Source organism: Nanorana parkeri, unplaced genomic scaffold, assembly GCF_000935625.1.
Source record: "Nanorana parkeri isolate BGI_ZX_2015 unplaced genomic scaffold, ASM93562v1 scaffold1140, whole genome shotgun sequence".
Classification (NCBI taxonomy): domain Eukaryota; kingdom Metazoa; phylum Chordata; class Amphibia; order Anura; family Dicroglossidae; genus Nanorana; species Nanorana parkeri.
In genome coordinates this window covers 151,841-178,283 of record NW_017307408.1, presented here as the reverse complement: position 1 = coordinate 178,283, position 26,443 = coordinate 151,841, and the positions used below count along the sequence as shown (strand labels likewise).

Sequence of the window (26,443 nt, the reverse complement as noted above, 5' to 3'; positions counted from 1 at the left end):
CAATCCTCACACTTCATGACTGTATTGACCTTTTTGACAGATATGCATTTCATAAAATTGACTTCAGACTTTATAAATCCATAAAAAAGCTGATGTTTTTTCTCGAGTTTCCTGTAAAATTGATGAATTTTTGTCATTACCATTGCTTGTTAATAATAATAATAATAATAATAATGGGAGATAACACTCATTAGTCTTTGTTATTTATATATATTTTTTCGTATTTGTATGAATCAAGTAAAATAAGAGACGCAAAGTATGTGTTTTTTTTTTGTCACTTTAGATATTGTTGTAAATTTAGAATAGTTATGATTAATATAAGTTAATATAAAAACTGTTGATGGTGAGTCTGTGAAGGTTCTCATTCCTCCAGGTCATGCTATATCTGTAAAAAATAAGTCAAGGCAACTGAACTTGCTGTATTTTTCTTGAAGACATTTCACTGGTCATCCAACCAGCTTTCTCAAGTAATTCTGAATTGAGAAAGCTGGTTGGATGACCAGTGAAATGTTTTGATGGTGAGTCCATCCTTAGGATTTATGTTTACAACTAAGAAAAGTTATCTTCGAATATTTTAGATGCATTGGTATGTTTCTTACGTAATGCTCTATTTTTAAATAGTTTTTAGCAAGTATCTCATGTCAAAGATATTCAAGCTAATTGTCTTTTATAATTTGTGTTTACAGGTGAAAGCCAACGACTCTGACCAAGGTGCCAATGCTGAGATTGATTATTCTTTTCACCAGGCCTCAGATACCGTTCGGCGGCTCCTGCACTTAGATAGGGCAACAGGTTTGATTACAGTTCAGGGTCCCATAGATCGTGAAGATGTTGGAACTCTACGCTTCTCGGTGGTGGCTAAGGACAAAGGATCGAATCCAAAATCTGCACGTACCCAAGTTACAATCACCATCCGTGACACGAATGACAACAAGCCAGTAATTGACATCAGGGGATTCGGTCTGGTAACACACCAGGATGGCGTGGCAAATATTTCGGAAGATGTCCCAGTGGAAACACCTGTGGCTTTGGTACAGGTCTCTGATATAGATGAGGGTGAAAATGCTGCTGTGACCTGTGTTGTGGCCAGGGATGTTCCTTTCCAGTTGAAACAGGTCAGCGACACAGGTACTGACAGCAAAAAGAAGTACTTCCTACAAACCACCACCCCGCTGGACTATGAGTCTATTAAAGAATATACTATCGAAATTGTAGCTGTTGACTCTGGTAACCCTCCTCTTTCCAGTACCAACTCCCTTAAGGTGCAAGTGACTGATGTGAATGACAATGCACCTATCTTCCCCCAGAGTCTGATGGAGGTGACTTTCAAAGAGAACAACTCTCCTGATGATATTGTAATGGAAGTTAGTGCAACTGATGCTGATAGTGGTTCAAACGCTCAGATATCCTACTCCATTCTTGCCGACGCCAGTACCCGTGCAATCTTTTCCATCAACCCAGACTCTGGTCAAATTAGAGTTAACACCGTGTTAGATCGGGAGCAGAGAGAACATTATGACTTTCATGTTGTTGCTGCAGATAAGGGAACCCCCAGTCTAAAGGGGACAGCTTCTGTTGTCATCACTATTCTGGACTGTAATGACAATGATCCAAAGTTCATGCTAAATGGCTACAACTTCTCAGTAATGGAGAACATGCCTAGGTTGAGCCCAGTCGGAATGGTCACAGTTATTGATGCAGATAAGGGTGAAAATGCTCGTATCCATCTCTCAGTGGAGCCTGACAGTGGTGAATTTATTATCCAGAATGGAACGGGCACTATCCTTTCCAGCATCTCCTTTGACCGGGAGCACCAGAGCACATACACCTTCCGGTTAAAGGCAGTGGATGGAGGGGACCCACCTCGTTCTGCATATGTCGGTGTGACTATTAATGTCCTTGATGAGAATGACAATGCTCCAGTTATAGTTGTACCGTCAAACATTTCATATGCTTATCTTACTCCTTCTACTCACCCAGGTACCCAGGTCAACAAGGTGCGAGCTGAAGACATGGACACGGGTATCAATGCTGAACTTGTATATAGTATTGCTAGTGGCAATCCCTATGAACTTTTTCAAATAACTCCCACAGGAGGTGAAGTAACCCTAGAAAAGCAGATTTTAAGGAAGCACCATGGCCTGCACCGTCTAGTAGTAAGAGTGAGTGATCGAGGAAAACCTACCAGACACGGCACAGCCTTAGTCCACTTCTATATCAATGATACTTTGACAAACCAGACCTTTGTGGAAACTCTACTTGGTCACAGTCAGGATACTCCATTGAACATTGATATTGCTGGGGATCCTGAATACGAGCATAACAAACAGCAAAGAATCGTCCTATTTGGTGTGTTTGCTGGGATTGTGGCAGTTGTCGTGGTCATTGTGGTGGTGGTTTTGGCCCGATACTGCAGACAGAAGGAAGCCAAGAGTGGCTATCAGGCCGGCAAGAAAGAAACAAAAGATCTGTATGCCCCAAAGCAGAGTAATAAAAACAATAAAAATAAAATCAAGGCAAAGAAGAGCAAATCTCCCAAGCCACCCAAACCAGTAGAGGAGGATGAGGAAACGGGGCTGCAGAAGTCCCTCAAATTTAATCTGATGAGTGACTCTGTTGGTGACAGCCCAAGGATTCATCTGCCCTTGAATTACCCACCTGGGAGCCCAGATTTGGGGCGCCATTACCGCTCAAACTCCCCTCTGCCATCCATCCAGCTGCAGCCACAGTCCCCATCTGCCTCCAAGAAGCACCAGGTGGTACAAGACCTACCGGCTGCCAACACCTTCGTTGGCACTGGGGACAACACATCCACTGGCTCTGATCAGTACTCGGATTACAGCTATCGGACCAATCCCCAGAAATACAACCAAAAGCAGGTAGGCGATTACTTCCTAAGCACGGCTTCAGCGGATGGCACTATAGCGTGGACTGACGTATGGTGATGCCTTTCCTCTTGAAGTACCTAAGAGCCAGTGGGGATGGTGGGGGCAATAAAGACTTTGTTTTAATTTCCTTTTTTTTTTTTTCTGCCCTACTGTAGGTCAGGTGGCAATTTGATTTGAATTGTTGCTGTTTGGAACCAAAAACAAATTGTATTGTAAATTCAGCAGCACTTCATGTTAATAGTCCCTATGAGCATGTGCAGGCCTCACAGTGCCATGTATATAATTTAAATTATTATAGAAGGGCTGGAAATACTATAGTAGTATTATACTAGCTGACCCGTATTAAGAAAATTAATCCTATTCTGTTTACTAGTGCAGTGTTGTGAGCTGGCTCTCACTGCAAGAGCTTGTTTTAACTGTGCTTGCGTTGATGCAGTGTTTTTTTATCCTTTTTATCTGTTTTGTTGGGGGCAGGCCTATGCTTTCCTTTGCAATTAATCATTCCTTATACCTTTTGCTGAGCTCTACTGGGTGACTTGTCGTTTATTGTTGCTGCAGCTGATAAAGATCTTAGCTTTTGCTTGGATATAAGTGGATGGTTTTGTCATGGCATAGAGTGTTATGACTAAGACTTTTTTTTTCTAAAGGGTAATTCATGGGGTATGGGATTCTTTGGAAGAATAGGCCCATTGTGCTGTTAGGACTGCTAACTGGTACAGTGATATTAATATTTTCCTTGCCTGCTGTTTGCATGGTTTATCTCATACTTCTCCTCTGTTAGCACTGCGCTCTATCTGATTTCCCTAACCAAATGTGTCTTTTACAACACGCCTAAACGCCCCGTTCTACCTAATGCAGGAGGACTGGAGGAAAAGGTCTGTAGTCCATAGCAACTAGTCAGATTCTCATATTGGCTGACTTGCACTCTAAGAATTAAAGCTGATTGCTATCAAATAATGTTATTTAGGCTACATTCTTGTGAATTAATATATGGCATTCACAAGAAAATTACAATGGTTGCCTCTTCATCTGTAGAACAGGTATGCCAAAACGTCTCCTGTCTGTACCCAATCGCAAGCAGCATTAACTGCTTTCATTTGCAGCCTGGGTGCCCTGAATACAGGACTGTTGTAATTGTCAGGTTCTGTCACGTCTGTTGGTGTTGCGTGCTGGTACCACCCCTTTTCACGAATTCCTATTTATTAGTAATGCTACCTATAGTAATTTACCAATAGGAACTTATGGGAGGGGGCAAGGCCAACATTTAAAACCACTAGGAAATGTTTACGCTTGCCAGTTACAGCAGCCTCGGACTTGGCACACCGATTTCCAAGTAAACAACATTAATATGCCTGCTCATTGTGATCTTTGAGGTTGGCAACTTTTGAGTACTGACATATTTACTTTGAAACTTGGATGCTGGCGTAATATGTTCTCGCCATAGGACAAAAGCAAAATAATTTTCTTCAATGAGGTCATATGCTCATTAGATGATGCATCAACATAGAAACATTATTAAAAAGTCCTCACAGCGGGGGTACGGTTGGGTTATACATTTAAAATTATACTTCATGTTGCATGCCGGTTGTAAATAACCCTTTTCTGGTAACATTCTATAAATAACCTTTTTCTGGTAACATTCTGCATAACCAAGCAAGATTGCACATTTAAAGAATAACTCGAAGAAGATCATATAACCTCAGCTCCTCAATAGGGATTCGAATTCCAGCAAAGTTTTACCATGTCTGCAAAGTTGTAGAGTCCCCAAATCAATAGAGTTCTTAGCCTAAAGAGCTCTCAAACGGAAGTCATGCCATTGTGCAGTACCTCGTAAAAGCACAATTAAATACTGTCCTCATCCAAGATGCCTTCTAAACACTTGAACAGTGCCAATGTGCCTTATTGTGTGATCGCTTTGTAACTGAAAAAGTTTGTGCCTTTTGTGTCATTTTGTGTTTAAGCCAGTGAACTATTCTGAATATTCTTTGTTTGAGAGCGCTCTAGTTTTACATGTTAATAAAAATGAAGGATTTTTATAACTGCTTTGTATAAGAAAAACAGTTTGTTAAAGTTGCATAATTTTAAGTCCGTCTTGCTTCACCATCTTATTGTAATTTACATTTTTGGCATCGTCTTGGACTTTTATACATTTGATTTATATCTGTATATTAGACTTGTTAATTTTATGTTACTGCTTTATCCCGGACTTTTAAAAGGGGAAAAAAGAGAAGTCATACTACAACCTCTCTTGGAGACCGAATGAAGTATCGCTAAAGTGCTTTGTTCAATTCTGACTTACCTTTTATATTGGACTTTGTCAAGGGGTTTGCCTTTAAAGAGGAACTTTACCCATATCCTTAAAAGAACAACAAAGGCACCTTTTAGATAAGCTTGGTAATGGCAATCTACAGCAGATACTTGCAGGCTTTTTATCCTTTTGCATACCTTATTTTTCTTTTCTTCCCCCATTCTTCTGACAGTAGCCATTTTAACTAAGGGCAGGTTACTAGATCTCCTTTTACTGCCTGGAACTCTGGCACATGTGTCAAGGACACGTGACTATGCACATCATCTCAGGGGAGGATAATTGCCTTTCCTAAATTGTAATGTAGAACTGTTGCAGTAACACCATTTTAGAAGAAACGCTGTTGGCTACAGACCTTAAATGGACTACGTCACAAGAACTTTAATGGAAGCAACAGTTTCCCAAATTGGTTTACCTTAACTACCCCAGAAATGACGTGTGTTAGGATATGATTTCGTACAGCAAGAGCCTTGCAAACAATTTAATTTCTTGTCAACAAGCATTTTAACTCCTTGCTAATTGCTTCTATTTGCAATGCATTGATGTCAACAGACAGTTGCTAACAAATCACGTCTCTCGCTAACCAGCGATCTGGTTGATGTGAATTTTTAGATTGCTTTTTAAACCTGATCTAAAAACCGATCTAAACCGAACATACCTTATACACATACCGCCACGGTTCTATTACTTATTCTGATGGAAAAGGCTGTTTTTTTCCCTGTGGGCAGCTTCAGGCTCTGGCTGCCGGCACTTTGAACAGAACCAAGGCATCGGGTCACATGTTCCCCATCAGTGGATGATGCTCAGGAATAGCTAGTCAATTGCTGAATGGGGATTTTGTCTTTTACTAGAGGGCAGGCGTTCTACTGCCATGCTTGTGTTCCGGGGTTGGCAGCCAACGAAAGGATAGGGTAAGTATTGCACAACCTACATCATAACCCTTAGCTGATCAAACATCGGAGGGATAAAATAATGGGTTCAGTTTAGAATACACCTAAGGTGGCCATACACTGTGCGAATTTCGGCCGGTTCTTGAGGAATTCCAGGTAATACGTATGCGGATGGTCTCAGCTATGAAAGATTTACATTTTTTCAGACAGTCTTATGACACAAGTACCTGTGCCAGACAGAAAAGCCAGATCCTTGACCACCATGGTTATTCATCATCACTACTTGGTCAAAGGCCTACTGATTAAAGAGTAAACACAGTGCACTGATGAAATCATTACTCATTCTGGTTTTCCGAAAGTCTGTTCAGTTTTCGACTGACAGTGAACAGAGTTAAACCCCCTTCTCCCTTTCCTGCTCAGGCAAGTAGATTAATTTGAACACAGATTTGGGTACTTGTATTAGCAGTATTTCCAAATATATTTCATGACTTGCTTAAATGAATACCAAACTACATTAATATGCTGGTCCGAGGTTCAGCTCTAAAGAGGCCTTTTTTTGGAAGCATAGTTAAACAAAACTGTAATACTTTGCAGCCTACCAGTCCTTCAATGTTGTGGCAGCATTAGTTTGCTTTTTCTAGAATAACATACTTCCTGCCCTAGGGTGGCTCCTTTCACTTTGTTACTGAATCTATGGAGGGAGCTATGCTAGTCACACAGGTAGGGCTTCAAACATGTCTACCATTGTTTATCTCCAGTCCATGGAGGATGATGTGATCACCAGTTTAAAGAAAAAAGAAGGTTGTTTGCTCTTTCTGTTCATCTCTCAGGAATTTACAAGAATGCTGTATTTCTGGCAAGATCAACAGCTTACATGTTCTGTACTTACATCTTCATGTGTAACGACTATGCAATATATGGAAAACACGATCACCAGTATGTCTGTCTCATCTCAGTTTATCTACATGATTGATATTTATTGAATACTGTGAATAAAGGTTTTTGTTTTGCATTTGTTTTGTTTTGGGTTTTTTTCCCTGGTTCATGCAGTATTTTTCCATTTTTTTGCACCCTTTTTTTGTTGCTATGTGTTAATTTAGATTGAAAAATGGTTATTGCTGTTGCATGCTGACTTTGAATATGGAATTAAAACTCCCCGGAGGCATTGCTGAGTGCCTTGTGAAGAATACAGAGCTTGCCTTAGTGTCCAAATGCTGCAATTAAGGCTGTGAAAGAGGGAAAGGCACACTTAGAAGCAAATTAGTGGGTATTATAGGCATTTTCACTTGTAATGGAAGTGATCCTAATGGACGAAATGCTAAATTACTGGATACAATTTGGTCATTGTAAAACCCGACATCTTTTATAAAGATTTTGCCATATTTTTCAGTTTTATGGGCATGTGAGAAAGCAATTGCAGTCCCTGCCCCCCACTGCGCCCTCAACAATTTTACAAGTAAAAAAAATAATAATTTCATGTTGAATACTTTAGTCACTTGTAAATAGGTAAATGCTTATTCAACAGATAAGAAAATAAGACTTAGAGGGAATTCACCCTCAGCATAAAAATACAACCAAGACAACATTAGAAAAGTCTTTTTTCTTTTCAGAACACCCTTCCCCATACTAAGGACTCTTGGACATGCATCTGCTACTCTAGAGAGCGTTCATTCTTCTGCGTGATGAGACGAGATGTCCACTAAGATAAATCCTGTGTTTATAACCCATATTTTTATTCTTCCCACTTTTTTGAATTATTAAACTATATTAGTTAACCGCCAATAGCTCTTGCCAACAAGCAAAGCGAAGAACCCACCTCTTTGTATCCCTCCAGATGTGTGGTAGCCGTGTCTGGTAGAACACTAAGGGCCCATTCACACCACATCCAGATCATCTCCTCACCAGATTGTTTTCCGTGACCCAAATGCATCCTAATGTATCCCAATGCTATTTCTGGCCTCCGTTCACACCAGCGCAGTCCGTTCCAGACCAGAAAAATACTGCATGTCTCATTTTGTCTGGTGCGGACTGCACTGGAACTACGGGCAGGTTTCAGATTTTTTCGAACCAGATCTGGTCCGGAAAATGGTGTGAACCTGCCCTAAAGATGGATCACTTGCAGCAAACTCAAGACCCGCTCTGGGAATGCTTGAAATCTCAAGCTCTGTGCAGAAAGCAGTGAGCCCACAACATAAGAACCCGAGTGACATTTCTGAAGGTTTCGTACACAATGTACAGAATGACACCAGTGTTGTCATGGATGCAAGGCAGCACTATGAATTTAGGGCAGCTGTAGGAATTCATAGCCACAGTAGATTGAAATGGAATGTATTATAATACAGGATTTATATCGCTCCAACAGTTTGCACAGCGTTTTACAATATAAGGAAGACTGAGTTACAATACAGTTCAAAACAAGATGGTTAGAAGGACCCTGCCTGTGAAAGCTTACAATTGAAAAGCTTTATTACAATATAAAAGATTAAAGGAGAACTAAAGGGTAAGCGTTTTTCTTAGACCGCCGCAGCCGGGATGGATCCCGGCATTACTGTTGAGATCCACCCAGCTGCGTGATTGACAGCTGGCTCTGCCTATCTAGAGGCAGAGCCAGCTGTACCCGCCCCCTCCCCGTCCGTTCCGCCAGTCAGCGCTGGAGGATCGGGGAGGGGATAATCCGTGCTGGGAGCTGTGAGTGACAGTCACTGCTCTCTGCAGGGACATGATCGAGAAGTGAGCGAGCGACAGTATGTGTTCGCTCACTTCCCGATCTATTGAGCCGACCTGTGACAGTTTCATTGTCACACGTCGGATCGAACTATGATGTTGAGTGAAATTCACTCACCTTATAATTCTCCTTTTTAACAAAGATGATTTGAGTAGCAATTCTATATGTAACATGCTTGTGTAATGTATTCCTTTAAGTCACCTACCTTTTTATATATGTCTCCACCTTTCTGTAAGTATGTGTGGTACTATAGAATTACTGGCATATTAGGCCACCTTTTTGCCGCGTTACAAAGATCTACATTAAAATCAGTTATGTGGCAGGTTTGTCATAGATTCTGAGTGCGAATGTCACTGGGGAGTCTTCCCACACCACAGCACAGCAATTTCATGCCTGAGGTATCAGGTGAAAGTTTACAGTAAAAAAAAATTATATATATATATATAAATGGGGGAATGCATTTGAAATAATTTCAGGATAAAGCACTCTAATACATTTTAGGTTGTACTTCTGTTTTTAGGTAAGCTGAATAGAATGAAACACTGTAATCCATTGAGTTGGAACCTTAACTTCACAAGGACAGGCATATCGCTGAGGCTCCAGTCACACGTAGCGGTTTCCACAAGAATATTAACATCCGCGCCTTTCCTGCACATTTGTGGCTATTACAATCCGCTGATAAAATCGCACTTGGACTATTTTGGGGGAACGTGCGGTTCTGTACTGTGCACCCGCCACACTAGTCTGAACAATGCACATTACAATGCATTGTTTTTTAACTGCTCATGTGTGAATGAAGCCTGAGGGTCTATCTGCTTCGGGTCAGAAAATGGCTTCCTTAGTTTCGTATAAACAAAACAAATGCACCCTGTTCACATTTTGCATCAGTGACATACTGTATTTTTGTAAGGAGGGGGATGACGACATATGCTGCACAGATAGTAATTAGACCCTACCACAAAATAAGAGGACTATTACCTGCAAGGAGGGAAGGGGCTGTGCTAAGGAATTGACTCTTCCTGGAGTAGTCAAGGTTTCTAGCAAGTTAAAGGCACATTGCATGTGAAAAAAATAAATAAATATGGGAAGAAATTCCCATATGGGAAGATACTACCACCACCAAATTCATGCTGTTTTGACAGCATGGATGGGAAATCAAGGTTTGTTTGTTTTTTGTTTCTAATTACCTGCTTTTGACTTTTGTTGAGTCGAGTTGTTGCTGGCAGGACCATCCATGGATCTTTTAGCCCAGTTCAGCATGAATTGGCCAAAATTTGAATATATACTGTAGATGGCGAGCTTTAGGGTGTTACTTCATCAGAAAATATGACTAGCATTGTTTTTACCAGTACTGTGCCACTGCCATACATGCTGAGAGATTAGATCCTGAACAATTTATCCCCATGTCCCTTATATTGATTCCAACTCCAACACAGACTTGTTTTTTTGTTTTTTTTTTAAAGGCGACAACTTCTGCAAGGGTTTTACTGCTATCTGTGTCTCTGTTGTAGAAACACAACAATAAAAGCCTGTGAGGTCCTATCACTTTCATACACAAGCCAGAACTAGAGCTGGGTCTTATTAATGGACAACAGCTTACTGTTTTGTCAACATCAAATGGACTCTCTGGAGTGATTGCAGTTTCCCTAGAATAAGGCTGACGCCAGGGGTCTGGCACACTACTACACAAAACATTTGGACATGTTAATGGAAAGATCCTTAGGCTGATGGATCTTCATAGCATCTTTTCACATTTTCTCTTTAGAACGACAAAGCCATTTTTGTTCATCCGGGGTCGGAAGCTCATTTCCAGACTGAGATGACTCTGTAAGGATGACACAATCCTGTAACTCCTGGTGCAGTTCTTCGTCTTTTTCACAAATTTGTGACGATAAGCTCACTGCTCCCGTGTCTCACCTTGTGAATTCCCACAAACTTAGAATGTTGCAGTCTGATAACTGGTGAAGAAGATACAAATTAAATGCATCCTCCTACCTGTTGCAGACTGATCACATCTTAGCCTAGCAAAGTCATAGGACTGGAGCTCAAGGATAATGGTTTAATGATGAAAGGAGAGAAAATAACCCATAAATATTCTGCTGTCCCCTTACTGTCCAGTCACTGGTTAGGGTTGGTCCTTGACCATGCTGCATTCCTTTACTACAGTGTAGACTGGAGAGGTCCAGGATAATCTGTCTGCCAGGAGTACCTAGATCATAAAACCGGCCTAACAAAATTACAGTTCAGGAATACAGTTATACAAATATGTCTATAAGCTGTGTATTTGGCTGTTTTCCTGAAGCATTTTGCTTTGAGGCAATTTAAAACCCTTTTGCTACTATAATTTTTTTTTCACAGGGCTAAATTCTTTTAATGCTTGCAAGATTGAGATTCTCTTTTAGATTCCTGGGTCAAGGTTTATCTGTAGTTTTCATAACATTTTCAATTCAAAAGTATACCGGTTAACAATGTCTAAATTTATTACACAGCCGTTCCTTTCTTTTATGGGGCAGTAAGTCAGGCACATAGCTTTTAGCGATGACCTTGCCAAGGCAGCTGATTTTTCCCGGTTAGATGATTGTCTAAAATGTTGAAGACCCTTTGTATGTGGAATCAAATCGGGGCACCTTCTTTTTGTCAAGACAACAGACCATTTCATGGTGAAGTAAAGGTTTCTGATATATAGAGGTCCTGTAGCATGCATAAAAATGAGATATATGGGTCCCCCCATCACTGATTATATAGGCAATATAGAGGAATACTTGCTGTACTGCAAAGTCTCTTGTAGCTGGCGCTTGTCTTTTTTTTTTTTTTTTCCCCTCCTACAGCAGCCTCATGTACAATGTCATTGTAAACCATATAATTGGCTAGAGGTACAGCAGTACAAACCAGAGAAGAGGGAGCGGCTGTGGGGGATCGGTTGGGAGGTAGCCATAGACTGAGAAGTGACTTTTAGAGCCCCTTTAGACTAAGGCCCCATTCACACCTGACCGTTTTGTAGCGCCTCCTACGCTCGAACGCTCTACAAAACGGTCAAAAAAATAAATAGCATTGTAGTCAATGGTATCGTTCCCACCTGTCCGTATTTCTGCCCGTCCCGAACGCACTACAAAACGGCCCACGCATGAAAAGGTCCCGGAGCGTTTTTTGCTGCGTATTGGTCCGTTTTGTAGGGCGTTTTCCATTTGTATACTGCCAAGTAGCCTTTGGAATCGCGCGACGGTTGCGCGACTTTTTTACCGCGAATCGCGGTAAAAAAAACGCGTGACGGTCGCGCATATTACAATACGCATAGGTGTGAATGGGGGCTAAAGCTGATCATACACCTGTAACATTTTTGGAATGTTTTTCGATTTTTCCAATAGTCAATGGGGTCAAATTCAGAGTACAATGGGAGATGAGGGCTGGTGCTGACGGTCTTTTCCTAAACAGTTTACTCAGTATAACACACTTAAACATAACACCAATACACATTTAACTCATAAACGCATCACCATGTTGTCACACCTGGCTGTATTTTCTATTTTTTTTTTTTCCCCATCAGATTGAGTCAAATCTGTATACTTAATCTAGGGCAGTAACTCAAAATCCTATAGACATTTGATTTGCATCAGTCAGGCAGCTAGCATTTTAGGAAAACACTATATGCAGCCTCCATATATGTCCTTACAGGTTTCCTTTGAAATGTTGGTGTGGTTTTGGAGTGTTGCCAACTGGAAACGCAGCAAAGACAGGATGTAATTGTCATATAGTGACTGAACTGCCTTATAAACAGGTATGTATATCCTAAATGATCAGTTTCTAAATATCACCTTTGATGCATACAATAAAAAAAAAACCCCCAAAGCTTTCATATCTTGTTTCTTTGGATAGAAATGTGTCCTAAGTCATCCTTGGTATCTTCCCGTTTTTATTGCCGTAATGTCTTTTGATGACTCAATCCATCTTCATTCCATAAGCGTTTAATGAACTTGTCATCACTGCATCAGAGGAAGCAGATTCCACTGTCTCCATGTCATCAATTTAATTCCTTTGTGACTGAGCCGGGCATATGACACTACTGTCTCTGGTCAGTAGTCGAGTTTAATTAAAATGTAAGGATATAAATCGGTAGTAAATAGTAGTTCTTCTATAGAGGTTGCACGGACTTCTATAGAGGTTGCACGGACTTCTAAAGAGGTTGCACAGACTCATTACAAAAAGCGGGTGCGGATTTCTATGGGTCAATATCTAGTGTAAATGTTTTTGCCTTCTCCCAGGTCAAAACAATTGAAAGTCACAGAACATACCGGGGGTATCAGGCTTGCTCCTGGCTTGAACAAAATATAGGAAGTGCTGTGATGTCCTGAGCATCCCTAAGGCTCTACAAGTTTCTTTCACCAGGCTACTGACTGCCTTCTATTGCAGACAGTAGTTGAAGGGTTTAGTTAACACTCAGAGTTCAGACACATATCAGGTGGTGGGAGAACAGATTTAAAAAATATTCCACAAAAGGTGTTTAACCTTAAAAATACATTATGGTTGTATGATGACTCCTCCCCTGACTGTCATGCTGATCTAGTGACTTCAGTCCTTTCTAAGCCACTGACTTGGAACAAAGTATGCAGAATAAAGTTCTGATGCACTCTGACTTTCTAATCTGCAAGCTTGTTATGGAGAAGTGTCTAAATCTTTCAGCCAGGCAGCTAGCATTCTCAGAAGGGGATTAGCACTTTCAACCTTTTGTATTTCACACAGGGTATCGTTAAAGCTGAATCCCATTTGGCTATACATGACACAAGTTTAATGCAGTTTTGTATTCACTAGTACATGTTTTTTTTTAATTCAAGCAACTTATGTACCTGAATTTGGCTTGGTATCAGGCTTTTGTAATCCCTAAACAGCAGAGCTCAGATTGGAAGAGGGTGCGACAGCATATGGAGCCAATTGAGCGGGGAAGGGACGAGACCTGTAAGTATTAATTAACTATAGCATACAATTCAGGTCTTGTGTCCTGCACGAACAGGGCTTTGCTATCTGACAGAGCTGTGCAAGTCTCAGAATTGGGTGGAAAGAAATACAGTCTTTGGCATGTTAAACATCTCAAATATTTGTTTCATCAATGTATTGAGCTGTATAAAGCTGAACTAGCAAAGTATTCTGTAAAAAGAAGGTAGGTTGTAAGCTCTCATGAGCAGTCCCTTCTACCCCCCCCCTGTATTGAATTTGTAATGTGCTGTGTCCCTTCATGTATGAAGTGCTGCACAATCTGTAGGCACTATATAAATCCTGTATAATTAAAACAAACTTTAATATATCCTACAACAGAACATCACATTACTTAGGGCAAGCCTGTGCTTTGCCCATACAGTGTAAAGCAAATGGTTTGCTTAAATGCCTCTCCAACTTAGCACAACCACCAGGAGCAAAGGATATACCCAGTACATCCAGGTATGAAGAAGCATGTGACTTCCTCCCTTCCTTTCTTGTGATATTGCTGGTGCTTGATAATAGGTCCAGTGCTGTCACATGGGGACAGTTGGACAGCCCTAGAGGGACTTGGAGCTTACACAGAGCCTCCTTTTCTTATTTCTGGCAGTTGTATTGCTTTTTGAGGGAGCATAGAAAAGGCTAATATGTATCACTGTGATGGAAGTGGGCATTAAAGTGAACCTATTGTTTTACCCTGCACGGGCAAAGCAAAGGTTTACCTGAAGTAATGGCATTCATTTTTTTAATCTCAATTATACAATGGTGATTCTATAAGCAATTCAGTGTTTCAGGCTAGGCAAATGATCCTTGCTTATCCTAATAAGTAAACCATGGCCATATGTACCAGCGGGTACCAGTTGGAAACGGGACTAAGGTCGTCTTTTATTTCCTTTACATTAGGCTACTTATCCACCAGATACGTGCCTCTGACCCAACGTGCAATGTTGATATGCCGATTTGACCAATCATAGACACAATATGTAAAAATGTTTTTTTCCCAGTAGAACACAGGTGAAGGATTGGCAGCTGGCCACATCTAAATATATTCATCTCATTGTGACTCCACTGTCCCACTCCTGCCCTCAGCTAATTGCAAACTGGGACTTTTAACTTCTACATTTTAATCAATTGTTCCATGCCAGTCTCAGAGCTTGTTGTGATCATTAAAGATAAAGGAACGGAGAGGTTTTCTGCGCCACTGCCTGAACTGTGAATGTAAACCGATGGGAGCAGCTCCCTCCCAAGTTTTATTTAAAATTAATTAAAATATATTTTAGTTGTCATGTTTGTTTAGGAATGCCATCCATCACCCGAATGACTGCCTAAAAATATTGCTGGCACTAATCTGTGCATTTGGAATAAGAAGCATTATGAGGGTGCGACTGTGTAGAGCAGTAACGGTGCCACTTTTCGAGACGGCTGACAGTTTTTAAAGTTGTTGATTTTTTTTTTTTTGACCTGGTTTAGACTAGGATCGCACAGCTACAAGTTTTATACATTAACAGTTGGCATTTGAGTGGCCCCAGTGAATATGCTTTGCATAAAGTATGCAACACTGAATAACACCTCTCATTCCTTCAGTGCTGCCCTTCATTGGACTGACAGGCAAATGGCCGCCTTGCCAACCTTTTGCTGGGCTGTCATAGTTCACTAAGTCGACTGTAGCCCCATGTGGTCTTCACCTGAAAGTGTATTAAAGTACAGGTGAAACTCGAATAATTAGAATATCATGCAAAGTTCATTTATTTCACTAATGCAACTTAAAAGCTGAAACTAATATATGAGATAGACTCATTACATGCAAAGCAAGATAGTTCAAGCCGTGATTTGTCATAATTGTGATGATTATGGCTTACAGCTCATGAAAACCCCAAATCCACAACCTCAAAAAAGTAGATTATTACATGCAATCAATAAAACAAGGATTGTACATAGAACAATATCGGACCTCTGAAAAGTACAAGCATGCATATGTACTCAGTACTTGGTTTGCAGCACTTACTGCAATTACTTTTGCACGATATTCTAATTATTCGAGTTTCACCCGTATATCTAAACTCATGAACAATCACTTGATGCATTGTAGCTTACCAGTCCTTATATGAGTTGTCCACATTAGTTTTCTATTTCCTGGCTAAGCAAATATTCTATGAATGCAGAAAAAAAAATACCCGTTGATCCTGACACCTACCTTGTGTCCTTGTAACTTCCTGTGCACAGAACTGGAAACAATGTTATCTGCTTTACCAGTTCTTTTCTGTTAATTACAGAACACCTCCTTATTTAGTAATGGAGGGGGATAGGTCGTCTGTAGTCCAAATCAGAAGAGCAGCCTGGGGTAACAATGCTGTTCCTCGATAGATACAGTACAGTAAGTGAGCGCTGTCACCCTAGGACGGGAAGTGTTCCTGGCAGGGTCACTAAGTAAAAATAAGGAGTAAGACTAAAAAAAGAAAACGAATGCAGCCAACACATCTGAGGCCTGAGAAACTACTAGACTCTCTTTTTTTGTTCATGGGGTTAGATACGCTTTAAGGGCTCCACATATTGGTGTTATTACACAGTGTTTTTTTGAGCTTCTATTAATGTTATTTAATAACGTAAGCATCCATGTCACAAGTGTGCCAGCATTTCTTCATGTTGCAACATGGACTCCTGACTGTATTGGGGCTGACAGTGTATAATAGGAACGCTATATTGCCACTAGGCATTCCTTCGTGATCTGTAATGTTTACTTGTGATATTAAGGTAGACAAACAGATGACTGAATCGTCCAATATCCTGCTGCTTAACATGCAGAGGCAACAAATGCATATCGGTGCACTGCACAATTGATGAGTCTGAGTCACTCCAGGGCTCCGATGTAGATGGTCTGAACCCCTCTCTTCTCTGAGCACCAGTACGTTGCTTTGTGATACTCTGCGTCTTTTTCATAGCACCATGTACTGCACCACAGCGTGTCGCAACAAACTGTGGTGCATTGTTTTTAACTAAATGAAGTTAAAAACAAAGGAAACTGCCCTCACATCGAATACCAACATGCATTATACAGTGCATATTTATACCTCCCAACGGTCCCTCATTTGGAACCATTTGGATTTTGTCCCTCTGTTTGGTCTGATCTAAAGATATCCATGAAAATGTATTGTTTTAAACACCAAATGTTTTATTCTGCTTTAAAACCTGGGTCGTATCTATCTTGCCTTATCTATTTATCTTAATGTATTATTTGAAAAAAAAACAGTATAAAGGTAAATGGTGACAAAAATACATTCTGGGTTTAACTGATCATTTTTGGCTTATAAATTCTTAATGGTCCGCATACCTGGGGGTGCAAGAGGGGTGTGTCCATTGCCTAAAAAGACAATGCTGCATGGTTTCCTTTTCCTCATGCCAGAGAGACAGGTTGAACCCAATGGACTTGTCTTTTTTTCTCCTCTGTAGGAAATTTGGGAGGTATGTATACTGTGTGCTGGCACGTTTGAATAAGCCCGAAGGGCCTGTTCACATGACGTCCGTTTTCTGTGCTGACCTGATCCGTACGCTGCTGCACTAAAAATGCATCCCAATGTATCCCTATGTGTTTTATGGGCTACAGTTCTCACGTGCGCAGTCCGTTCAGGTTACGACTGAAAAATACTGCATGTCACATTTTGTACGGTCAGGAAACGGTCCGGAAACGCAAAACGCGTCAAAAATGCACTGCAGCTAACATACTGACAGCCCCACTCCAGCAAAAAAAATTTTTTTTTTTTTAACTGGAACGCATACACACGGCCAAACACATAGCACCGCGTCTGCTGATCCACACCTGATCAGGACCTGAAACTCATGTGATCAGGCTCTAAAGGCATTTTGATTTGCGGTGGTAAATGTGCTGGTTGGCATCGTAAAGCCATTATTTTTTTTACCCAATAGGTAAATGAAAGAACACTGCAGAGTTTCTAAGCGTCTCCAGTGTTTGCACAAATTTTTTCCAGGTGCTCAAGTTTCCTCCCTAATCCTAAAACCCTAATGGAAGGTTATCTAGCTAGCAAACCCAAATGAAAACTAGTGTGTGGCTATGGTACAAACCTTAGATTGAGAGACTTTCCCAGGGCAAGGTCTGATGTGATTGGTGTATGTATGGTCTGTGGAATTTGTCAGACTTTATAAATGCACCAAAATGGGGAAAGTGCTTCAAAACTTAGAATTGTACAATTCTTTTTGCTGTGAAATACCAATTTTGTCTTTTAATCAGGGGTACTGTAATGGTCTTTTAGTATTCTAACATAGAGTCCCTTCTCTCCCTCCCATCTGGGACGTATAAATAATACTCGTATATAAAGAAAATGCTCAGCCGTAATGGCTTCTAATGTGACAGATCTTTGTTTAATAGACTTCTCTAGCTGCCCTGGTGTCTGCAAAATGAAGACTTCAAGGTTGCTCACAGAACAGAAGCCACAAAATATGTGTTTGAAGGCCCAGACTATTAACGGGTGACCCTGATTAACCCCAGTGAGTCTTAATGGGGCCTTACATGAAGAATTTATAGATTTATGCACCCGTAATGGAGTGATCCAACTCCTGATGTTAATCTGAGAACAGGAGAAATCGCAGGAACCTGTAACATGGCTGGAGCATATGGGCTTTCAGAAAATAAAAATTATTACTTGGAGCGATGTTATTCATAAATTATTTAACATGTGTACGTCTCGGAATTCATTTTATTTCCGTCAGTGATTCCGGCGTTTAACTGTTATAGTTGGTCATGTAAATCCAGCTGGGTTCATTTTATAGAAAGATGTTCACTTGTTTCCTAGCTTGGATTTGATTGGTTGCTATGGACAGAACTTTTTTTCTGAATATAGTAGCCACAGCGATATATTGCACCATGTCTAGGGAGTGACCTTCCTTTTGAGACAGTGGAAATATTACCTTGGAACATTGTTTTCCTTCTATTCATGCATTCCAATACTTTGTGGGTGTCCCGTTTAATAGTAAGTGGAACTTTGATGTTGCTATTATAGCAGGTCTGTGGAAGCTTCAGAGGTTGTGTTTTTTTGTTTTTTTTGTGTGCTCTCTACAGTAATTTTAGGTGCACATTGCCAGGTCTGAGCCAACCCTGGACCATTTGGCTCATTTGAATCCCCACTCTGTAGTCCTGAAACTGGAGCATGTACAGTATCCCTAACGCCACTAGCCCTTCAAGGGGTTGTAATGCATTTACTAGGCTTCCCGATCATGTGATCACCATTATTGGCTGTCACAGTGATCACGTTATACAGAGCCCATCCTAGCAGCCCTGGATGGGAGCTGTTGGGGACAGCACAGTCCATGCTAGGGGCACGCAATTGAGCATTCTCCTAGTACAAAATAGTAATGCTGGCTGTACAAATATGTGGCAGCACAGCGTTCAAGCCCATCACCGTGCTGCCACATGTATACTTATGGCTCTTGGCTTACAGGTTAAGACGTACCAAAACCATGCAATGCGAGGGCCTGCCCAAATAGTCTAATACGTTTATATCTGCTCTAACAGGTCCTTGATGTACATAGTTGTTGGTAGAGCTAAGGCCTCGTTCACACCAAGGTGGCATTTGAGCGTTTGTATGCGTGGGTTTTTTTTTCTTTGCACATTTTATGCGCAGGTGGCACATTTTTTTATGTGCGAGAAAACACATTTTGACTGGCAGCTCAAGAAACATTGCGATCAATGGACGAACGGGCAGAAACGTGCATGAAAATGTGCAACATGCTTCTGCCGCACGTTTTCTGGCGCTTTCATTTAAGTCTATGGGGGATAAACAAGCTTGAAACTGGCCAAAAAAAAGTCATGTACTTTTTTTTTTCTGCGTTTTGTTGACTCTTTGCTCAGGTGTAAACAGGGGCCATTGAAAATTATGGGGTTTCTTGTGTTGGGTGTTTTCTACTGCTTAAAAACACCTAGGTGTGAACCAGGCCTAAAGGAGACTGTACAGGAAGATGTGTAATATGTATGGACTGCTTTAAAAAGGATTTCTAGAGTAAACATTTTTGTTTTTAATTTTTTGCTCGAATAGTCTCCTGAGTCATTGTCTAAGGGTCTTCTGTGCCCATACTACATGGGTTCCATGAAGGGCTTTTTGGTTCTTTTTAGTTCATTCTACCATTGTTCCCCTAACCCTATAAAAGCCAATATTTCTAGGCACTGAACTAATGATGTCCAACCAGCTTGAAAAAACTACGTATGAAATAAACGGCTGTATGTTAATATGTATATGTGCTATTCGCCAGTACTTCTGAATAGATGGTTAGCCAGAAGGGTGAAAAGGAATGATTTGCATGGTTCTTTCTATCCTGAATTAAGGAATAATGCCCCTATTTTGGGAATATGTTATGGAGTTAAATATTTGAATACCTTCTGTCCCAAGAATGCGCTACCGCACTATGCATGGGTTTTGTGAAGGGCTTGTTGGTTCCCCTAGTCCCTACTCACCATAACCTTCTGGGTTCTACTTTTTTTTTTTTTTTTAGAAATTTTGAAAAAAAACTTTGGCAAACATTGTGTGGAGATCCTACTATGTAATACACAGCCCCTCTCCCACATCTCTCTGGCAACAGTATTATTATACAGGATTTATATAGCGCCAACAGTTTGCGCAGCGCTTTACAATATAAGGAAGACATTACAATCACAATACAATTCAAGACAAGATGGTAAGGAGGGCCCTGCCCGGGGGGGCTTACAATCTAAAGGGTAGGACCCTTGTCCTGTTTTTAACATTTTGCTTTTTCAATTAATTGAGAGATATTTATAGAATAGGGTATTGTATATGTTGGCGTGTGGCACCAGGCTTCACCAGGGGGTGGATTGGGGAGAGAGAGAACTGAAATTTTTGGATCTTGGTTTTGGATGAGATGGAGGTGGGACCTTTTGTCTGTCCTGCCACATGTCTGCTTTTCCAGAAGTGGTTCACACTTTTGCTCCCCCTGAAAAAAAATGCTTAAAAGACACTAGCAGCTTTTGTTTGTCTTCAAACTGACCCCTTTCACAGCTCCAATATATGGTCTAGTTGCCTCAAACATAAATGATTTAGCATGTCTGTGATGATATCACTCTAATGGCATGAAGATGCTCTGATCGTGAAAAGACTGCACCTTTAAATTCTTTAATCTTTGCCTTTTTTTGTCTTGGATTCATTCGCTTCCCTCATTTCAGGATGCTTTTATTGCTTACCAACCGAAACACATTAGCAGATGCCTACAGAAGGTCGTAAACCACAGGCAGTGGGAGCAACATCCTGTCCTCTTACTGAGCAATAAACATACAAACATCAGGCATTCAAGGCTGACTCTGTACTTGCCATAATGTCTCTCTGGAAAAGCATATAACCATAGCTGAACATTCTGTAGAGCCAGAAATATAGCCCATCATTTGTTTTTTAATTTGCTAACTGGTTTCCATTTAAGTGGATATATACCGTGTTTCCCCGAAAATAAGACACTGTTGTATATTTTTTTTGGCTCAAAAAAACACACTAGGTCTTATTTTCAGGGTAGGTTTTATTTATTTTTTTACTGTACAACAATCCACACTTATTCATGTAGAAAAGTCTACATGTATTCATGTACAAAAATATGGTGATCAGGGCAATCAGGGGTGCCATACCTTTCCAAGAGCAATTTGCTAACCAATTGCTGGCCAGAATGAGTGAAACGCACTTTCACTATCCATTCCTCGCAGGCGGAGTGCATTTGGTATCACTCTGCCTGTGACGGGAGCCGGCGCTATTGAGGAGGCATCGGCTTATGCGGCTCTGCTCCCTCTGATGCCACCTTGTCTCCTCTAACGCTGGCTTAATGGCACCGCTGATTCTCTCCTGCCTCTCCCGCTGCTCTTCAAGTTCCCCCTTATGCCACCACCGGCCCTGGGAATGGTCACAACTTGTGTTTTGACTTGTGTTGGTCTTCGATACAGTTACTGTGTTTCACGTGACTTCACATTTAATATATGTTCACCTGCATCTGGCCCAGCTATTTTTGGGAGCTCTGTTGTGACTTGTATACATGGATATTTTAAATGCTGTGTTTGTCATTTTGTTACCAGCCAGTGCAGCAAAGTGCAGACCGGATTTTGCGAGACCCTCAAAGATCTTGGCTGCTTGTGAAAGTCAAAAGGGCTTTATCAGCTAAAGTAGGGTGAAGAGCTCTGATTAAGCACAAGGACAGTAACTCTTAGCAACCTGAATACACATTGCTTACATCAGATCATGACGGATTGAACATTTGTTTCCATAATTCAATAAGCCTTTAACTTTGATTTCCCCTTTCTTTCATTTTTGATTGAGTAAAGGGCAAGTGCAATCAATAGTCTAACACAACCCTATATCCCTCCTGAGTTTGCTGTTCGAAGTACAAAACTAATGCTACTCGAGAGCATTGGAAAGGACTTGTGCATCTGAAGCCTTGTTGACCGATATGTAGTAAATTGTGTTGGCAGGTAATGCTTGTGAGGTGCCAACTAATGTCTTAGGCTTTTATTGTGAAGATAATGGCTCCACCCCTCTCCAAAGAGCCCTTTTAACCAAAACTGATAGTTTCATGAATGTTAGAAAGATAACCCACCTCAGTTTCTTCTGTTTCTCTGCACTGGTTCTTGGGTCTTCAGGAGGTGGGAGCTTTGTAAGGCTGGGCACACACCTTACAACCATCGCAAGACTTTTGTCTTGCGATGGTTGTAAGGTACTTAAAAAAAGTACGATCTGCCTATCTTGAGGGGCGGGCTTCCGATGACCGCAATGCCGAACGGGCAGTGTGCGCTTGCGCACACCGGCCCGTAAGGCTGTTATCGTACGGGCATGCCACAAACCCGCCGAACATCGTACGATGCTCGGCGGGTTTTCGAACATGTACGCAAGTTTAAAGTCGTGCGACCTTACAGTAGTAGAGGTCGCACGGCTTCCACACACCTTACGGTAATCGTACGATCGCGGGATTTCCCGCGATTATCGTACGATTATCGTAAGGTGTGTGGGGACCTTAAGGAAGATCTCACTTTCAAGTATCCAAGATCTATAATAAGCCGGGGTCTGACCCAGGCCCCCCAGCTCAATTTATAACTAAAATGTCACATTTGAGTGGACAACTCACCTTTCTAAAGTTGAACTCAAGGTAAACTGCTAAAGGCATATATGAAACGTGTATAAAATACATGTAAAGGAGCAGTTTTACCGCCAAAGGTTTTGTATCTGTCCAGTCAGTTCTGAGATTTACATAGCTTTGTCTTCAGCACAACACTGCCTGGCAGGACAGAAGACCTCATTGTTATCTACTACAAGACCTGTAACACCTACAGGTCTTGTCCCTCCCCTAGATGAAGACTGGACAGTGAAAGAGAAAAAACAGTATTTCATAATCTCATCTTGCTGTCCCCCTATCAACATGTTCCTTTTACTGCAGCACAACTGATTGGCTTCGTGTGCTGCTATTCCTTCTCCAAGTCAGAACTTGTGCTGTACAGGGGCTAGTACAAAGTCGAATTTAGGCACTTACACTGCTTGTGTAAAAATAAGAAAACATTGAGGAACTTTGCCCATATCTTTAAAATAACAGCAAACACCTTTTAGAAATGTTTAGAAATTACAATCTACAAACACATCTAGATAATTGCAGACTTTGCATTCTTATCATACCTTTTCTTTCCCAGTCTTGACAGTGGCCATGCTAACTAAGGGCAGGATACTAGCTCTCCATTTCCATGAACTGTCACATGTGACTAGGACATGTGACCATGCACATCATCTCTGGGGAGGAAAATGCCTTTCCCTGAGATCTCATGAGATTACAGATGACATTTCCCAGCAATGCTCTGCTGATGTAACCTTTCCAGGATGCAACGCTTTGGCACTTACATGGTTTGTGCCAGAAGTAGGTAAACTATATTTGTAAGTAAATGAAAAAAAAAAGTTTAATGGGTGTAAGATTTTAAATAAGCATGCAGAGCTGCATGCTGATGTGATTTTTAGTGAAAGGTAAAGGTCCACTTTTAGGACTATCAATGATTTATAGAGCTGCATTCATTTGTGTTTTCTACCTGCCCGGAGTATAGTATTATATTATATAGCAAGGGGTCCCAAGTGAGGTACATCAACTACAATGATGGTAGAGCCTATTGTGCTTAGTGGCAGATAAAAATCATTATGGTCTCTGAATACAGCAACAAATATTTTTTTGTTTGTTTCAGGATAGACCTTTTTTGTTTTATTCTAAATAGCTGTTAATTCACTTAGGCCTGGTTCACACCTGGGCGTTTTACAGCGCGTTCCTGCGCTCTGTAAAAACACTCAACATGTGAAAACCAATGATTGCCTATGGGCATGGTTCCCACCTGGGCGTTTTACAGCGCGTAGGAACTCGCTGCAAAACTCCCTACGGCCAAAGAAGTACAGGAGCTTCTTTGAGGCGCGCATCCATTGGGATACAGCCAGGTAGCCCTCGGAAACGCGCGTTTGTTGCGCTTATTTTTAACCGCGAATCGCGATAAAAACTCGTGACAAGCGCGCATGTTCGATACGCCTAGGTGTGAACCCAGCCTTACTGTTGATTGATGCACTACCTCTACTGGAAGTCTGTTCTTAGTATTCACTACTCTTTCAGTAAAATACTTTTCACTCTTGAACTTTTTCCCTGCTAGTTTGAGGTCACCCCCATGTTCATGAAAGTGCCCCCTTGAGAGTTGGCTAAGGAAAATATATGCTCCTAATGTCCCTAATACTATGTAATCTCGTGGTTACTAGTTCACCATACAAAATGGCTGCCCAGATGCAAATTCAGATCATATAAATAAGCTTTATTTAGTATAGCCATTAAGTTGGTAATCCCTTCACTACAGCTAGTGTACAGTAAAACAGCAACAATAATAGCCAAGGTCTCCTTATCCACACCCCTGGTTAAAGATCATTAGCAACATGCGATAGTTTTAACTGCTATTTCAATAGAGTTAATAAAATGTCCAGTACCATCAAACAAATTGATAGACTGCCATAAATCAGGAAAGTTTGCCTATATTTTCTAACAAGGTTTTATGCCTTGAGATAAATGCATACAAATATAAATAAGTCATGTCGATATATGTGCAGCATAAATTTAGTAATTGGGAAAGAAACAACCGGCTCTGAGAAGGTAGAATGAATTTCAGTTATTGATCAGTTAATGTAGTGACATTAAAATAACTTGATAGTGGTCATCAAAGGTCAGGGATAATTTCAGTAGTCAAGTGGATACTTGTAATTCACTAAATAAAGTACAAATATAATGATCTTGTAGTTCCCTCCTTGCTATAATTTATCATCTTGATAGAAAGTCTTTATAACACACTATGATATACACTGCCTATCCAAAAAAGTCAAACACTCTCTAATATTTTGTTCGACCGCCTTTAGCTTTGGTTATGGCACACATTCACTGTGGTATCATTTCCATAATCTTATGCAATGTCACAACATTTATTTCCATCCAGAATTGATTTATTTTTACCAAGATCTTGTGATGATGGGAAAGTTGGACCACTGCGTAAAGTTCTCCAGCACACCCCAAAGATTCTCAATGGGGTTAAGGTCTGTACTCTGTGGTGGCCAATCTCATGCTCCCTGAGCCTCTTTTACAATCTGAGCCCCTTGAATCCTGGCATTGGCTTCTTGGAATATACCTGTCCCATCAGGGAAATAAAAATCCATTGATGGTAAAACCTGGTCATTCAGTATATTCAGGTAGGAAGCTGACCTCATTTTTTGGGGACATAACGTTGCTGTACCCCAGACCTAGTATCCAATGAAAAGATGTGACCTATTTTGCTTAGCTAAATCCAGGTGGTGACTTTTTTGCACATGCAGTGTATTTGCTGTTCCTTTTCTTTGCGTATTTGATTTTATGTCACACCAGCATCTTCCACAGAGATGTCCAGAGTAGAAAAACGTGATGTATAGCAAGATATTTTTTTAATTGATCAGTTAAATGTGTACGGTCCCAAATTCGGTCAGCTGTCCATAAAACACATGAACAGCCTAAAAACCTGGTATTTTTACAAACTCATCTGAATGTTTTCATCTTGGATTTGTTTTGCTTTTGAAAATAACCAAAAATGGAAGAGCAAACAGAATTGACACATTTGATTGGAATTTCAAATGTATTATTTTATAGAATGATACAAATCTAACCATCATTAACCATGGACTGGCAGGAAACTTGATGTGAATGACAGGCAGGTAGGTGCTCACCCTTTATCACAGGATTCAACTAAGTGCATGGCCTGCTGTAATCTGTGTGCTGTACCTTAAGTCCTTCAGATATAATTAAACCCTAGGGAAAAAAAACTCTTACACAAGATGTAATACTGATCAAATTATAACCTGCTTGTGTTCTACGCCTTGCTTCTATTGTACCTTGAAAACCGCACGCCATACCCAGATCTTCTACTCCTGGCGGCTTCTTGTTTGTGCACATTCGGGTGATGATCCCCTACTGATGAAGTGGGCCAACTCTTGCATATGATTGGTCTGTGTATTTAGATTAAAGATGCAGACCTAGACCTGTAGTCCAAATCACCAGAGCAGCATAGAGTGACAACGCTGCTCTGGATAGCTCAGTGAGTGAGCTTTGCCACCCTAGGACAGGAAGTGTGTTACTGGGAGTATCACTAGGTAGA

The 26,443-nt window shown here is 40.8% G+C and overlaps 1 protein-coding gene across 3 annotated transcripts in view; it reads left to right on the top strand.

Annotated features, from left to right (window-relative positions):
- PCDH1 (protocadherin 1) overlaps positions 1 to 26,443 on the top strand; it is a 215,745-nt gene that overhangs the window by 47,660 nt on the left and 141,642 nt on the right. For all 3 annotated transcript variants that reach the window (XM_018568115.1, XM_018568117.1, XM_018568118.1), the window contains exon 3: positions 687 to 2,879. In XM_018568115.1, coding sequence (XP_018423617.1) covers positions 687 to 2,879 — 2,193 coding nt within the window. The remainder of the gene's footprint in view (positions 1 to 686; positions 2,880 to 26,443) is intronic.